Source organism: Ambystoma mexicanum, chromosome 2p, assembly GCF_040938575.1.
Source record: "Ambystoma mexicanum isolate Mex_15411 chromosome 2p, UKY_AmexF1_1, whole genome shotgun sequence".
Taxonomy (NCBI): domain Eukaryota; kingdom Metazoa; phylum Chordata; class Amphibia; order Caudata; family Ambystomatidae; genus Ambystoma; species Ambystoma mexicanum.
The window spans coordinates 197598709-197615107 of NC_090923.1; the positions used below are offsets into that span (position 1 = coordinate 197598709).

At 42.9% G+C, this 16399-nt stretch overlaps 1 protein-coding gene across 6 annotated transcripts in view; it reads left to right on the top strand.

Moving 5' to 3' along the window:
• The window catches only part of LOC138566340 (protein SSUH2 homolog), a 620994-nt gene that overhangs the window by 425251 nt on the left and 179344 nt on the right, over positions 1 to 16399 (top strand). For all 6 annotated transcript variants that reach the window (XM_069643482.1, XM_069643483.1, XM_069643485.1 and 3 more), the window contains 2 exons: positions 8898 to 8958; positions 16084 to 16208. In XM_069643482.1, the coding sequence (XP_069499583.1) occupies positions 8898 to 8958; positions 16084 to 16208 (186 nt within the window). The remainder of the gene's footprint in view (positions 1 to 8897; positions 8959 to 16083; positions 16209 to 16399) is intronic.

Genomic DNA, 16399 nt, shown 5'->3' on the forward strand with positions numbered 1-16399 from the left:
TGGTGCATCGGAGTCACCTTAAATTTTGTTATCGCCTGTCCCAAGATAGAGGAAACGAAACAGTAATCCAGGCACGCAGCCTGAGTTCCTCTTCTCCAGGTGTTTCTCCCTGGCCGATCTCCCACATATGAGCCATTCACCAATTCCATACCATGAGTTCCCATCTCATTCATCCATTTCATAGCTAGCCCCTGCAGATTTTCACGACAAATGGGAATACCTTTCTTTGATAGGAGGCGGAAGTTGAGATCTCCACAAATTAAGATTTTGCAATTCCCTCCCTCTACTAAAAATAAATCTATTTTCTCCATTATTGTTTTCAACCAGCTCTCAATCGCTAGACCTTTCATTCCTCTGTATACATTAATCAATAGCAGTTTAAAAACATCCGATTTAGAATGTCTTTCCAATACCAAGATTTGAGTGTAGGGATTTGGCGTGGAATGAGAAATCACTTTTAGACCCCCTTCCACCTTCATCAAGGTCAATAACCCAGAGAAAGGCCTCCCACGGCTGCCCTTCAAAGCCGGATTCCAGTACACCTCATAGCCATCACAAGCAGGTTTCGTTCTCAACCATGTCTTCTGAAGGCATATAATGTTAAATAATACAAGAATGAGCTCCTTGTCGACAAACAAAAATTCAAAGGCTAGGTATTCCAGCAGCACACTTTTAGCTCCTCTCCCCCTACAGGATCAAGATTCTATACATTTCCTTACACTAGACTTTCAGCAATCCACGACCAATCTTGTGACTCTGTAGTCGATTTCCTCTTTTTATTGGAGTTTGACTGACCAATTTTTTGGCAGTCTTCATTCCTAATTGTAAAATTGCCCAATTTAGATATTTCCTTTTTAGAAATTGGGAGACTCACTGCTTTTGCCATGTAGTCTTCTTTATCTATTTTTTTCAACTGTGGGTGTACACTTGGGGCTACTTTAGAGGGTTTGCTCTCAGCAAATCATTTGGTTGTGTCTTTCTTTTTGCTTCAACAAGGCCTCTTTGATGTCAAACAATCTTAAGTGCAGGATTACTCTGTCTCCCCTATCTTCCGAGACAAATTCCACCACTCTTATATCCTCTGAGGATATGTGTCGCATTGCTGGCACATGTCTAATTACTTTCATCACTGTACTTCTACTCAGAATTAGTGATCTATCAATCGATCTTCTGACCAGTATTAGCTTTAAGTTGTAGTTTCGATCAATCCTGGTGCTTGAATTTTGCTTTCTGTCCAGCATAGGACAATAGGTTGGTTTAGGACCTTTTATTCTGGTTGCTGTTTCCTCTTTTATCCCCATCTCTATTCTCATTTGCATTCAATCTCTCTCTATTAGGCTTAATTTTGCCATGGACATGGTTCTTTTCCACCCAGGCAGGTCTTTCTATGTTTCCTAAAGACCAGTTCACGACTTCTTGTTTGGTCTATCGACATCCTTTTAGTTTTCATTGTTTGGAAGAGTGATTCTGGTTTCTCCATTTCTTGCAATTTACCTGTTTTTTTTTCCCTTCGGTCGACTGATTTCTTCTTGCTCATCTATCGCCTGCCAATCGGAAGCACTTAAGCTGTTCCATTGTGCATCTTCCTCTTCTTCAATCAGTTCCACCAGATCACTAAGTCCACCCTCTGTTTCAAATTATACATTATAGACATTGGGGGTCATTACAAGGTTGGCGGTAAGGGGTTAACGGCGTCGGTAAAAGGTGCCGGAACCGTCAATCCCTTACCGCCCCATTACGAGTCTGCTAGCGGGACCCGCTAAGGGTGCCTGGTAAAAACAGGCGCCCTTAGCGGGTCCCGCTAGCAGACGAGGATGCGAACAACGGGCCAATTGTTAGCATCATCCCCATTGCCATTGAACCCTATGGGGGCTCGAATGGGAATGGGGATGTAACGAGTCCGGGTTCCTTGAATGAGGAATTACCGGGCCCTCCAAGGTCTGAATGGCCCGGTAATTCCTCATTCCAGGAACCCGGACCCGGTACCCAGTAAGGGGGTAGCCATGCCACTAATAGCGACATGGTTACCTCCTACCTTGTAATGACCCTCCTTGTCTTCTATGTTTTCACTTGCATCTGTATTTGGGTCCCGTGCATCTGTTACAACGTGATTCAGATTCAATTCTTTTCTAGCTTTTTTTGCAGCCACTAGAGGTGGTCCCGATAACGGATTTGGAATATTCCGTAAGAAAACTCTCGAGCCGACCATTTTTTTTTTTTTTTTGGTACAGCTTTCATCTTTTTTTACTTTTTTTCCAACATCGCCTCACTTTTCCTTTTCTTTCCCCTATTACCCTCTTTTTTTCTGTTCCTGTTAGAGGTATCTTGAAGATTGAAAATGCATTCTTTTCCTTTTGACTTTCCACTGATTTATCCGTTAAGTCAATTGAGAGTGTAGGCGCCACAGTAACCACTTCTTCTATATTATCAACAGAAATGACCCTAAGATCCCTATGGGTTTGTTCAGACCCTTTCAGATAAGCTCTCATCCACTTTCCATCTTCTACAAGGGCCGTCATAAGGAGCGTTTTATCATTTGATTCGCTCCTGGCTAGATCGCAAAGTCTTCTTTGCCACTGGTTGTAGTGCTCTGCTTCTGTGTCCAGTCGTTCTTCCAATTCTTTTGTTAAGGCCTCCATACTATTCCATTTCATCTGGCACACTTGGATTAGTGTGACTTGCTCCTGCATTGTTGAATGAATGGCCTCATATAATTTACAGAGTGGCGCTGGCAAGATTGTTAATGCTGCCATTACTGTATCTGTATTTTGCAGGTTGGCACAGTCTTCAATTGACAGGCCCCCAACCTTTATCTGAATACGTATCAGATGAATCTTGGCTTCAGCCCATCACTGAGGAGGCGTTCCTAGAGTCCATGGTATTATTCATAGGATCCTCCTCCCTACTCAGATCGAACACTGCAGGAATCTCAACAAGATGGTCACTCACCCCTAATCTAAATACTTTCTCTGATCCTAGGGTCAATGGAGCCCTTGTTAAAATGGACTCTTTGCTGGGGCATTCCAGCTCAGGAGTCTTCATTTCCTCCCCCACCATCATTTTAATTATTTATCTGCGGGGAATTGTCCAGTGCCTCTAATTTGTCTATTATGAATGACAGGCTTTTTCTTCTTTGTTTCTTCTGATAATGCTGACAAATCTCCAGATAATTTTGCCGCTAATTCCAAGTTTGAAAGTGCAGGCAGTTAATTTACATCCATGGAGTCTGTGTTCGCTGTACTTCACCACTTGCACTGTCATTCAAGTTTGCATTGACAGGCAGCCGCTCTCCTATCAACGTTTCAGGTTGTGTAGGCACCCCTGGGTTCTCCTCACCGCCAAGGGCGTATGTTTGATCCGCCTGATCTGTACTTAGTTTGGGGCTCCCTTTTTTTGATTGGAGCAGAGTGCGGGCCCGCAATTTGTTTGCGGATTCCATGGCTAATTCCACTACCCGTGCTAAGTTTGTTCAGCCTTCAATGATTACAAGTCCTAATACGAACTTACAAGGATGGAAAAGAGCTTTGCACTGAGCTAGTTAGCAGAGCTCCAGCCCCCCTGCTAGGATCACTTCCCCGGCGTATCGTAATCAGCTGCTAGCCCCTATGCAGCAACACTGCACAAATCTAATCAGAGTGTCACAGTTCTGGAAAGAGGGCTACAAGTCTCTTACCTTTCCTTTCTTTAGATGAGAAACTCTTGTGCCTCCCTGCTTGCAGCCACCTGGGAGGACCGCTATATCCCGTCGTCCACTGACCACCCGAAACAGCCAAACAGTGCATCAGCACTTTACTCTCCGGGCTTTATGCCGCAAGCGCAGTGCTCTGGTCCTTTTCAAGTAGCACATAAGCAGACGTGCTCGATCAGCTGGTCACAGTGAAACTTCACAGATCCTTAAAGGTGCAGCGCGCTCCAGCCACAACCTTTGTCCTGTAATGCAGGGAAGACAATAGTAAAGTATACAAATCCACACTGCCACACAGCCAAACAGTGCCACTAACCCTTTACTCTGCAGGGTTGTAATAGCGCTTCTAGTTGTCCCAGATAAGTGCCATTGCAATAGTCCAGGGAACTCATGATAGAAGCAGTCATGATTTTGGGCCTAGAAGCAATCGGTAGGAATACATTTTTGTGTAGCCTAATTGAAGACCGCAGAGATCTGGGCTCCTCTAGAGCCCGTAGCCATTAGTTTGATCCCTAGGCTCTTCACTATTGGAGTCGGCTCCGGGCATGGAACCAGGGAGGAAGGCCAATAATGACAAGTCTAGGGCTGTCCCACAATATTTGATCCAACCAGGAGGACCTCTGTTTTATCTCTGTTAAGTTTAAGCCAATTATTGGCCATCCAGTCCCCAACCGCAGCAAGACAGTTTTGCATTTTTTTAAGGGGATCGTATGATGGCACATTGAGGCAAAAGAGGATCTGAGTTTCATCTGCATAGGAGTATAAATGTACTCCATATTTGGCAATTAGACAAATTAAACAAAATAGGAGACAGAGCAGAACCCTGGGGGACTACAGTAGGCGTGGATGTGAAATGAAGAAGAGAGACTGTTTGAACCCGTTCAGACAGAAATGAGGCGAAACATTTTAGCGTAGTGCCTGAGATTCATGCCACCTGGAGACATTGAATCAAATTCTGATGATCAACAGTGTCAAAGGCCGCAGGGGGGTCAAGGAGAATCAGAGCTCCCACCTCTCTGCAGTCCTGAAGCAGAGCAATGTCATCCATAAGAGCAACCATCAGAGACTCCGTCCTCATACCGGGGCAGTATCTGGACTGAAAAGGATGGAGAAGGTGATTGGATTCCAGAAATGCAGAGAGTTGAAGGGTCACAATAGAGGGGGTCACAATAGATTCCATAATACATGTTGACAAGGGTAGGGAGAGATATTTCTACATTGAATATTGTGAGTCCTGCACACCCCATTTTATGTGGAGTGCTGAAGGGTTATTCTGTATCCCCTTTATCCCTGCTCCTGTAACATTTCTGCTACAGTGACAAGCTTACATTTAGGGATGGTGGCACTGGACGTGTTCTACCGGCTTGTATGCAATTTTTATTCGCTGGCTGTCGCACCAGCCGTGCTAATGCTCAGAAGGGTCACCATTCATCTGGAATGGTTGCTGTATTCTTTTGTCCCCATATTTAGTGTACTTGTCCTTAATCGGTCCTTCTGCTGTCCTCGGAGGGGAATGTCCTGGTTTGATTTTTGTCTTCGGCGGGTACACTTTGTGTAACCCGCCGAGGCTCCATACTGTCTGTGAAGGCAGGAAATGAGGGAGGAATCTGAAACTGCACAGCCCTTTGTCTTCTGGCATGCCTGCCTGGAACCAGTACTAACTGGGAGGCTGGCTGTCCTAAAAGAACACCCACCCCCCCAAAGTTTGAATGTAGCATGTATACGAACTGGCTCGGTTCCTGGATACATGGCTTGGATCTGTAAACTGAAGAAACAGTCTACCACTGGAGCTGAAGCCGATGAGGAAGAAGAGAAGACTGCTGTAGCTGATTCCAGAGCTTATTCTATGCGACAGAGGTGTCCTGAAGATGATGAATGCAACCTCAGACTGGTGGGGTCAATCAGACTTCAGAAGAACTGCATTTTGAGCCATCCCACGATCAGCTGTGACCTTCCTGGGCTGCAAACCGCTGAAATGCTGGCACTTTGTGGCTGAGTGCTGTGCAACGTTTTCCTGTGAACGAATCTCACTGAAACTTCAATGGACTCCTGTTGGACCTCTAGAGGCAAGATTCCACTCCTTGAAGTCCTGGTAGCGAGGCAAATATCGATCAGACGATGACCGTTCCACATCTGGTATCTTGAAAAGGCACGAAATACACAGAGCCGTAATAAGCACCAGAGCATACTTTGTTGGGAGCCTTTCCTGTCGACTGCTGCAGCAAGTTCCCATCCAGTGTCCTTTCTTTCATCAACACGACCAAGAATCCAGAGACCGGGTCCTGTACTGTTGCATCATGATGGCATCCATCTGCAGGCTCTTCACTGCTGAACTACTTTGTGGCTGAGGGTAATACCTACCTAAAGCCTTGTGTTGCTCCTCTGTGGCTAGGGTGGTGATTTGTGTAGTTGAAGTTTGCCGATACTGTTCGCCCAGGCCCAACACTGGATCATATATAGTGAGCCTTCTATGAAGCACATGAACACTTCCACTATCTCTAAATTATGTACTTACTTGTTTGACAGGAAATCCTCTGGAACTCTAACTTTCCTGCATTTGTGCATTATCCTGGCCTGCCTACGGTTGGCCCCTGGACCACCAGGATCCCACTTCTGCCTCTGAGAACACTCATGCCCTAGAATAGGCCTCTGCCTAGTAAATATAACAAGTGTTCCAATGTACTTACTTGCTATATGTTAGTGTTGTAACTGTATATTTTCGAAACAGAATAAGTTACAAAGTATTATGTTCTTACTTACCTGTGAATTCCTTACTGCCATTCTGAAAAGTATGCAAAGTTATGTACTTACTTACCTTTGAATTGTGTTCCACTCTTCTAAAAAGTAATGTTGGTGTGTCTACATATTCCTGAAACAGAAGAAGTGTAAGGGTTTACTACCAATATGGTTTTACTCGCCTTGAATAGCATACTGTCTTCAAAATGTGTAATACTGAGTTGTTACTTATCTTTGACTCTCTTTGACTCTGAAAAATAATTCATAAGTTATTGCTTACTTTTGAATTGTGTACCAATCTTCCAAAATGTAATATTGTTAGTAGAACTGTACTATTCCTGAAACTGAATAAGTAACATAGTTCACTACCAATAGGGTCTGCTTATCTTGAATTACATACCGTAATTCTAAAAGTCTAATTATGTGGTTGTACTCCCCTTCAATAGCATACTGCCATTCTAAATGTGTAACACTGTTTTTTACTCACCTTCAACTGCAAACTGCTATTTTGATGTGGGTATATACTTTGGTTTTTCTTACCATAAATATTGTGTTGGTTTTTATGTTGTGTTTATGACTTATAATAGTACTTACCTTAGTAAAGAATTCTTTTTGCCTGTGTATATATAAAATGAACTATTATTTTTACAATTCCCCTGTGTATGCGCGTTTCTTTGGACCATATGTATGCTACAAGTTCTTTGTACTTTCCCACAGCCCTCTCTCCCTTTTAATATAAGCCTGTCTGCTCTGTTATTGCTACCAATATACCAGGTGGTACAGCCTTATACTAAAAGTTGGAGTTTCTGTATTGTCCAAGGTATAGTTTTATAAAGTCCCTTTGGATGGATTTTAGAAAAATAATTCCTTAAAGTGTGGCATGAATATTTTCTACCAAATTAATGCAAGTAAGTGAATCCACTGGAGAGGATTAGTGAGATTCCCCTCAACCGCTCGACGAGATGGGAGATGTTTTATTTAAAGTTCTATATTTTATGCATTTTGTGGAACAGGACAAAATGTCTGTATAAAAATTACCGACCCCACCAAAAGTCCTAAAACACACACCACGAAAAGTTCTAACTACCAACAGTTCGAACTTTTCGTGGTATGTGTTTAGGTGTTTTGGTGGGGTCAGTATGAAAAAATGTTTTTAAAAGGCTGCGGGGCATTGGGGGGGTGTCCACCGCAACACCCCGCTCACTACAGTGAGCAGGAGTTGTGGGGGACACACCCGAGGTATCCCCAAAGAACATAAAAAATAAAAATAATAATAAAAAAAATAAAATAAAAGGAGTGCTGCGGGGTTATCCCCCCGCAACATTCCGCTCACCATACTAAACAGTATAGTGAGCGGGGGCTGGGGGGGAAACCCCCGCTCACCATACTAAACAGTATAGTGAGCGGGGGCTGCGGGGGAAACCCCTACATGTTCACATGGGAAATGTACGAACATTTTGGGTTCGTGCATTTCCCATGCGAACATTTCCGTTGCGGGAAATGCAGCCTCAGTAATATCACGTAGATTTTACATCTCTAAATTCAGGAGAGGAAGTATAAAAAACAAACATAGGATTTACAAACAGTGCTGTGTGCGAATCACATTGAATATGCACAAATATGTATTTCTGCCACGCCATCATTAAAGCAGCTTCTGATATATTGTCCGCTACCACACTTGGGAAACAGGAAATTGGTCAATTGCATGCCAGTAGAAGTGCCGGTTTAAAATATTGAAAGATTTTGAAGTGCTATATCTTCGACTGCTGCTTTTGTTTAATTGCCATGTATGCTTACGATTTGAGATGTTCATGCAGTTCTGTTTTTAATTTGACATGTGTAGACATATACACCAGTTATACGACTTGCCAGTGATCCATCCCGCATCTCCCACTCTTTTCCTTCCCATCCATTACTCTCTCATTGGAGTTTTCCACAGAGTCTTCACCCTTCTTACAAAGCAAATATGGTTCCATCATTAATATTTTGCATCTTTGAAATTCCGAATGCAGTGTCGGCATGTGTGTTTCTTAGACCTGTAATGTTGAAAAAGATATCAATAACGTTTCTATTAACGCAAAAAAGAAACGTTGCCTGATTTCAGACCCAGCTTGGGGCGTTCCTCTGCACAATTTCACACATAAATGGGACACCATGCCCTAGTCCGTTGCTGGCATAGGGTGGACTGCGTGTACTCTCCAAAGATGTTGCGAGGTGGGAAGCACAGACGTGCCATGGACTTTCAGTTCCCCGAAGGGTTATGGTTGGAGACTGGTAGTTTGTCTTGACTCCATTCAGGCTGTACATTCTCTCTTGGTAGACTTGACTGACATTCAATCTTTATACATTCTCTTTGATATCTGTATTTTATTGTTCCAAATATACGTAATTGCTGTTCAAGTTCTTGTTCTCTTTTTAATGTATTACATTCATGTATGTGTGTATACATATATATATATATATATTGTCTTCCTAGTATCGTCTTGAAACATTCACAGAATCCAGATCCTCGGAGTGGAAAAGTGTCCCTTATAATGGTAAGCTGCAATGTTGGCCTCTAACTTGTGTGATGGTAATGCAAAACAATGCATGACATTTCAGTGTGCTCTATTGTAAAGCAGGATAGCAGTATGAGAAGGCTGGACTGTGACTGCTTGTTGACCCATCGATATCTTACAATAAAATTAATGGGATTTTTGGGCAATGAAGGGAATTTTTGGCCTCAGAGCTGTCACAAGGTCTGGTGAGGCACGGGGGAAAAAATGTGGTGAGGTTCCCTTATGATATTTTGCACTACGCCACAGCCAACAGGAGAAATGAGAAATCTCCCCTTGAGTTTGTGCGGATTAACCCTACTATGGTTTATTATGATGATAGCAAATCACTGAATAAAGGTTTATTCCAGACTAACTTTTGTATCATATGAATGAATAAGCATAGGACGCAATGACAGTGTGTGGTGCGTAACACCATAATTAAGGAGACCCTGCACCTGGGTGCGTATTAAAACACATATCGTACACAGTGACAGGTAGATGATGTTCAGTGGCGGCTGGTGAATTTTTTAACTGGAGGGGCTTAAACGTTTACACCAATTAAGCTGGATCGACAGAGCGCAGTGACAGAGCCCAAACCAAACATGGGGTGTTTGAGAGGGTATTCTCATCTCCAAGAAGATTTTTGAAACATTCATTTATAATTGTTCATTTTACAGGACTTTCTTTGAAAAATTGGGTAAAAAGCCATAAAGTTTGCAATTGATTTTGTACGGTAGCAATGCATTTTCATGCCGCCTGTGCCCACAACATATGCCAGTATAAATCAATGTCATGCTGGCTGTTCCCATAGATGCCCATGCCGGTCACACCAATATATGCCTATATTGCCATATAAGGGCACCCAGCCAGCTAAAAATGCCATGCCACAGAAAGTCTATATGGACTGGCTACACCAACGTAGGCCATTGTACCACGTTCTTGCTTTTACTCCAAATGCCCGATGTAAAGATGTTCTGCGTTAGGTAGAATTTTAATTTCTTTGCCAAATCCCTTTAACCTTAGAGACCACCAGCTCTTTTGCTGGACTCACGACATTTTAATCTTAACTTCTGAGTGAGTGGGACTTTTTTCCTCACTCTCATGTGTTTTTTTCTGACTAGGATTTTTGTGTTTCTTACTCTTTCATGGAGGCTGGTAAACTCCATAGGCATCTGCTTTTTACATTTTGACACACAGCACCTTTTGTGGAGTGCCACTGAGAGGTCCCTTGGACTTCTCTTAATCTTTAACTGCATTTTCTTGGGTGAACTACTGTTCCAAAGAATAGTAAGATGACCCCTGTCTCACTAACCTTTTCCTTTGTGGGTCCAGCACACACCACCCTATGTGGAGTGCTGGGGGGGGGGGCTACATAGTAACTTCTTCTTCTCATGTAACATTGTGTTACACTAACTCACTTGAATGGCTGGTGGCAGTGGTTTCCTTTTTACTACCTTGTGCCATGTATCTGCAGGTTGAACCTCAGCTGCAATACAGCACCCAAGGATGACCAAAATCGTCCCTGTCTTCTTCGTTCGCCATTGTTTGTCAGTTAGTTTCTTCGGGGCTTTTATTCTATTGTTTGAATCGGGTTTGAGTCCTTTGTGAGTTTTGCCTTTGGGAGGCTTCAACCCTGAATCCTGCCCAGGCTCTAGTGTGTCTGCAAAGGCAGGAAGCAAGGGAGGGTGCCGAAACTTCCATGTCCTTTGTCTCTAGGTGTGCCTGAGTGAAACCAGTTCTGATTGGCCGGCTGGCTGTCCTCGAGGACAGCCACCCTGATGGGTGATTAACAGCCTAGTGCTGTGAATGAGTGAATGAATGGGAATTTGCTTAAAAGGCAATGTTTTTGGGACTAGAGGCAGAGACGACCACTAGAGGACTAAGTCCAATGAAGAAGACGTGACGAGACGCCAGCAGCACCCTCCTGGACCGCAAAGTGCCCGGTGAAGCCCTGCTGCTGTGCAGACCCTTTTTTCGTTTCGACTGGGAAGACCCGTACAGGATGACTTCCTCCCTTAGGCTGGTGGGACCAACTAGCCTCAAGACAAACTCCATGTTGGCGCAATGTCAAGTGACTCCAATCAAGCAATCCCTCTAAGTCAGTGCCTCGTCTGGGAGTCGGGGATCACATGTCTCTCCTTTCAGGCAGAGCTCTGTTTACAGTCCACACCCAAAATCAGCATACTCCATTCAATTGAAAGGGTCTGTTGTGTTGGGTCCAGCAGGCTGCAGGGAAGTCCCCTCCCTCTCAATCAACAGGGCCATGTGATATCCTGCCTCCTGGTGTGGGTCTCTGGGGTGTTAAGAGTTCTCAGGAAAGGCATGTCTTTTGAACTTTTAATTACATAAGACCCCCTTCTGTTCACTGCACAGTTCTGCAAGACAGCTCTCCTGTCAGGATTTATAGAGCGCCAGCGCCGGTCAGTGCCCTGCACCTATTTTTGACAGCTGTCTTGAATTAATACATTTCAAAAGGAAAGGATTTTACTTGATAATATATGATCCTTGCTTGACATGGCATTGATGTGGATCTGTAGCAGAGTAAAGTAAAACACTCAACCATAGTTGGATTTTTGTTTGGTGGTTCCGGGCCCATGATCTTAGCAATTTTTGACATTAATAAAAACGGGTTTTGAACAGAACCATCTTTCTTTGCACTGGTGGGTGGCAGGTTAGGGGACCATTTTGGTGTGTGCAAAACTGCACGGTTCTCCTGGATTCTGGCGCAAATGTGGGCTTTTCCTCCATCTTGGATTTCCTAAACCCACAGCACCAAATGTTGCAGCATAATAGTCCAAATGTGGGTCAGGACACCCAACAGCAACCCTGAACTTGCTGCCACTTTCCAAGGCTGCTGGTGTGGGTCTCTGGGGTGTTAAGAGTTCTCAGGAAAGGCATGTCTTTTGAACTTTTAATTACATAAGACCCCCTTCTGTTCACTGCACAGTTCTGCAAGACAGCTCTCCTGTCAGGATTTATAGAGCGCCAGCGCCGGTCAGTGCACTGCACCTATTTTTGACAGCTGTCTTGAATTAATACATTTCAAAAGGAAAGGATTTTACTTGATAATATATGATCCTTGCTTGACATGGCATTGATGTGGATCTGTAGCAGAGTAAAGTAAAACACTCAACCATAGTTGGATTTTTGTTTGGTGGTTCCGGGCCCATGATCTTAGCAATTTTTGACATTAATAAAAACGGGTTTTGAACAGAACCATCTTTCTTTGCACTGGTGGGTGGCAGGTTAGGGGACCATTTTGGTGTGTGCAAAACTGCACGGTTCTCCTGGATTCTGGCGCAAATGTGGGCTTTTCCTCCATCTTGGATTTCCTAAACCCACAGCACCAAATGTTGCAGCATAATAGTCCAAATGTGGGTCAGGACACCCAACAGCAACCCTGAACTTGCTGCCACTTTCCAAGGCTGCAGAATCCCAATACCCAGGAACCCCTGACCATCTTCGAGTGCATTATCTTCCTAAGTGTGAAACCGGCCAAAACATTGTGGGCATCCCGAGGACCCAACACATGCAGGAAATCTTCATCCAGAGTCCCATCACCAGAGTCCAGGACCGAGGGATCAAGTAACTTCTAACCAGAGCTGTTCGTTCTTCTTTGGCGCTGAGAGAAAGGCGCCAAATCCACAAAGAGCCGCTGAATCAAAGAGAATCCATTGCTGCCAATTCCCCTTCACGAGTGCTGCCGCAGGAGCCCTACAGACGTCCTCCCTTTTGTCACCACAACCAAGGACCAGGAACAAGGGTCTGCTGCAATGCAACCAGAAGGCACCCAGCTAGAACAAATTCTTCAGTTCACAGGTACTTTGGGGCTTGGTGTACCTCAACGTGTTGCCATTTGGGACACTTCCTACCTTGGGGAGTGCTATTTTACCCTCTTTAGAGTTGACCTCAACTCACTTGCACTGGCCTTTCAGCTTGTGACTCCTCTTGAGTTGCTGTGATTTTCTATTCAAATACTCAAATAGAAGAGATCACAGACAAAGGTAATTTTGCTCTCCTCCTACTTCTCGATCTGTCTGCAGCATTCGACTTAGTAGACCACAATATGCTCATCTCAGGACCTCAGCTCATTTCTCTCATAAAGCCACAACGTGGATCCAATCCTTTCTAGACAATAGGATGATGAGAGTATTCTCGCAAACAGCATTAGCTAACCCTGAACCAGTCACATGCAGCGTCCCTCAAGGCTCCTGCGTGTCCCCCACCCTCTATAATGTATTCACCAAGCCACTGTTCGATGATCTTGACACTAACTATGCAGATGACACCTAGATACTCATACCCGTAACTGGCGACTATGACACCAACACCAAACAGCTCCATGAGATCTACAGCATCATCAAAGCCTGTAGGGCAAAACATGAACTCTGTCTCAATGACGAGAAGACAGAGCTCCTCGTCCTAGGCTCGAAACTCAAACCCAACAAACTCAGCAAGCAGTTTGACACCTTCACCATCAACAGCATTCCCATCAATGTCTCCAAAGAGGTGAAAACTCTTGGCATATCCAGTGACTCCTTGCTAAATCTAACGATACAGGTCAATGCAGTAGCCTCATTTACTGCCTACATGTGCAAGTTAATTACAGCCAGCAAACCATTTCTCACTACACCCAACTGCATTACCATAGCCAGAGCGCTATTACTGTCCAAGTTAGACTACTGCAACGCTCTCTCTTGAAACTAATCAACAAAACTTGAAAAAAATGTCCTTCAAAATAACACCATAAGGGCAGTCCTAAATATTCCCAGATCCCACCACATCTCGGATGTGAGCCGGAATCTCAACTGGCTTTCAATCAAGCAAAGGATAGCCCACAAAACTCTCTCTCTGACACACAAATGCCTGGCCAATTTAGCTCCTCTATACCCAACAAAAAAACATTGCACGGAATACCTCAGACCGACCCATGAGATCGGCCCAGGCACATTCCCTCAAAATCCCAAACTTCAAACGACAAAAGGTTGGAGAGAATAGTTTCCCAGTACTTGCAGCCAAGTTATGGCATTCACAACCACTCTCACTAAGATCCGAACCAGCCTTTCACCTATTCAAAAGAAACACCAAAAACTGGCTTTCAACCCTGGAACCTTAACTCATCCGGTAACCAGCCTGCAACCTGCAAACTATTGCAATACCTCACCTCACCCACACTGTGTAAAGCCTGATCATTTGGCTAAATGCAGCATCCCATAGCTTTGCTCACTGTATACCTTTTGTAAATACTGTAACTATAAAAGAGCTGTAACTTATGTTTTCACACACATTGTAACGTGTGTAACACTCTGTAAAATATTGTAGCTGCTGTATATTTATAAGAATCTCCTGTAATTTATGTAACCTGTATATTTCAGTACCTTTTGTAACTATGTTGTAAGAAATGCACCTAGATGCCTCTGGGCTGGGAGGGCAATACAAATAAACAAACTAAACTACTGACTATTTAAAGACATTTTCTAAGAAGAGAGGATCAGAACTTCAAACTTTACCATTGACTTTGACTGTCCTGACTCCCTAACACCCCCCTTCTGAACCTATTGGCTTTGGCAATCCGTGTTCCCTTACAGATTTTAATTGTTGAACACTATTATTGCTGGGATAAAAAACTGCCTGCATCCCTTTGGGAGAATCTTTTTTTGTAGAATACCAGTATGTTCTGATCTAACCCTAACCTTTCCCACCTTTATAGCTCCATAGTGCAAAGGTGATACAAAATAAGTGTTATTACTGACCTCAAATGATATCACCCTTGGTGCTGGAAAATGTATAACATATGAAAGAATTAATCACCTGCTTTATTGTTCACTTTTTGAATTGAATCCTAATTTGGGATTAATGTTACTATTAGCAAGCAATGTTATGTCGCTTTTGTTATGGAACTTCAGAAACATTAAAGCACTTGATGCTAAAATGTCCACACTTCCAAGCAAAAAGGGAGTACTTCTTTGGTATGTACGTATATGATGTTGATTCCTTGAATTCTGATGCTTTTTGGAGCTATCCTTTAAGAGGACAGCCTACGTTTGATTGCCTTTTTTAATTTGATGAAACGGATTGATGCATTTAAAATAATGGTTGTTGTTGTGGATTGTATTAACACTGTTTTATTAGTGTATTTGAAATATGATTTTTTGGTTTCAATTGATGTATTTGATATTTGTAACAAGCCTACATGCAAACCACTCCCACCCCCGAAAAATATGAACCTTAAACCAACTCTTTATTCCAAATGGTCATTAACTGATAACTGTTTTACTCTTGAATGTATGATGTTAACACTGTTCTTGGTTAGATATATTAATACTATGACTGGAATAATGAATCAGACTGAAAATTAAACATGAAATACCTAACCCTGATTTTTTTGTCCACCATTTGTTATGTTTCTTTGTTTGTACTACTGATTTATTTTTTATTGATGATTTTTCTGCTGCAGACTGCATGGCCTCTCACACAACCCAGTGTTAGCCTGCACACCCAACTCCCCCACCTCTGCAAGCTCATGATCCCATTTGCCTTCTATTTTTTTCCATATATATATATATATATATATATATATATATATATATATATATATATATATATATATTCCTTTTGTTTCACTGCAATGAATATAATGTGAGGTGCATATTCTGCAATAAAATCCCCAAATACCATGTACACGAAGAAAGGGACAATTCTTATTTTTATCTTTTCATTTTTTTTTAAAGAAGTCATTACATCAATATATATATTTGTTTAAAAAATGTGTTTTTGGTGATTGAGTTGTTAGTATGGTCAGAATCTCCCCCACAGTCCAATCCAACACCCCTTCATTTGCACGTCTCTATTCCTTTTAATGTACGCTTTCAATATTGGGTGTGAATAACTGGTAAAGCCAAGAACCCTTCCAAATTTCTTCCACTCTCTTCACCTGCTCACCTACAATGCTACTGGCCAGAAGTGTTTTTTGATTTTTCCTTTAAATATTGACCCTGTGATGTTTCTGCTTTCTCCTTTGTTAACTTGGATGTTTCCGGTGTTGTTCATTTTTGAGGAGTTTCCTTTTTTTGTATATGCCCTTCTCTCAGTTCAATTGGGTAATTTCCTTTTGTTTTGATCAAGGTGAAGTTATACATGCGTATGGCACTGCTCCAGCACCCCTCCCGTGGGATATAGCAGTCAAGGTACCCACCCTGTTCAAAGACGGAGAAGAAAAGGTCAAAGTTCCTTACACATCATCTGTCAAGGTAGTTCTGCTGAAAGGCATTCTACTATACTTCTTTCCCACAATAATCCAAGGATTGGATTGGCGAAAGACAGGTTTCCCATGGGGCAACTCTGCCTGGAGAATCCAGATGTACTTTTATGGTTTGCTGAAATTGATTTTTCTTAAAAGCCAGGAATGGAAGAGGACAGTTCGTAATAACAAGTAGTTCTG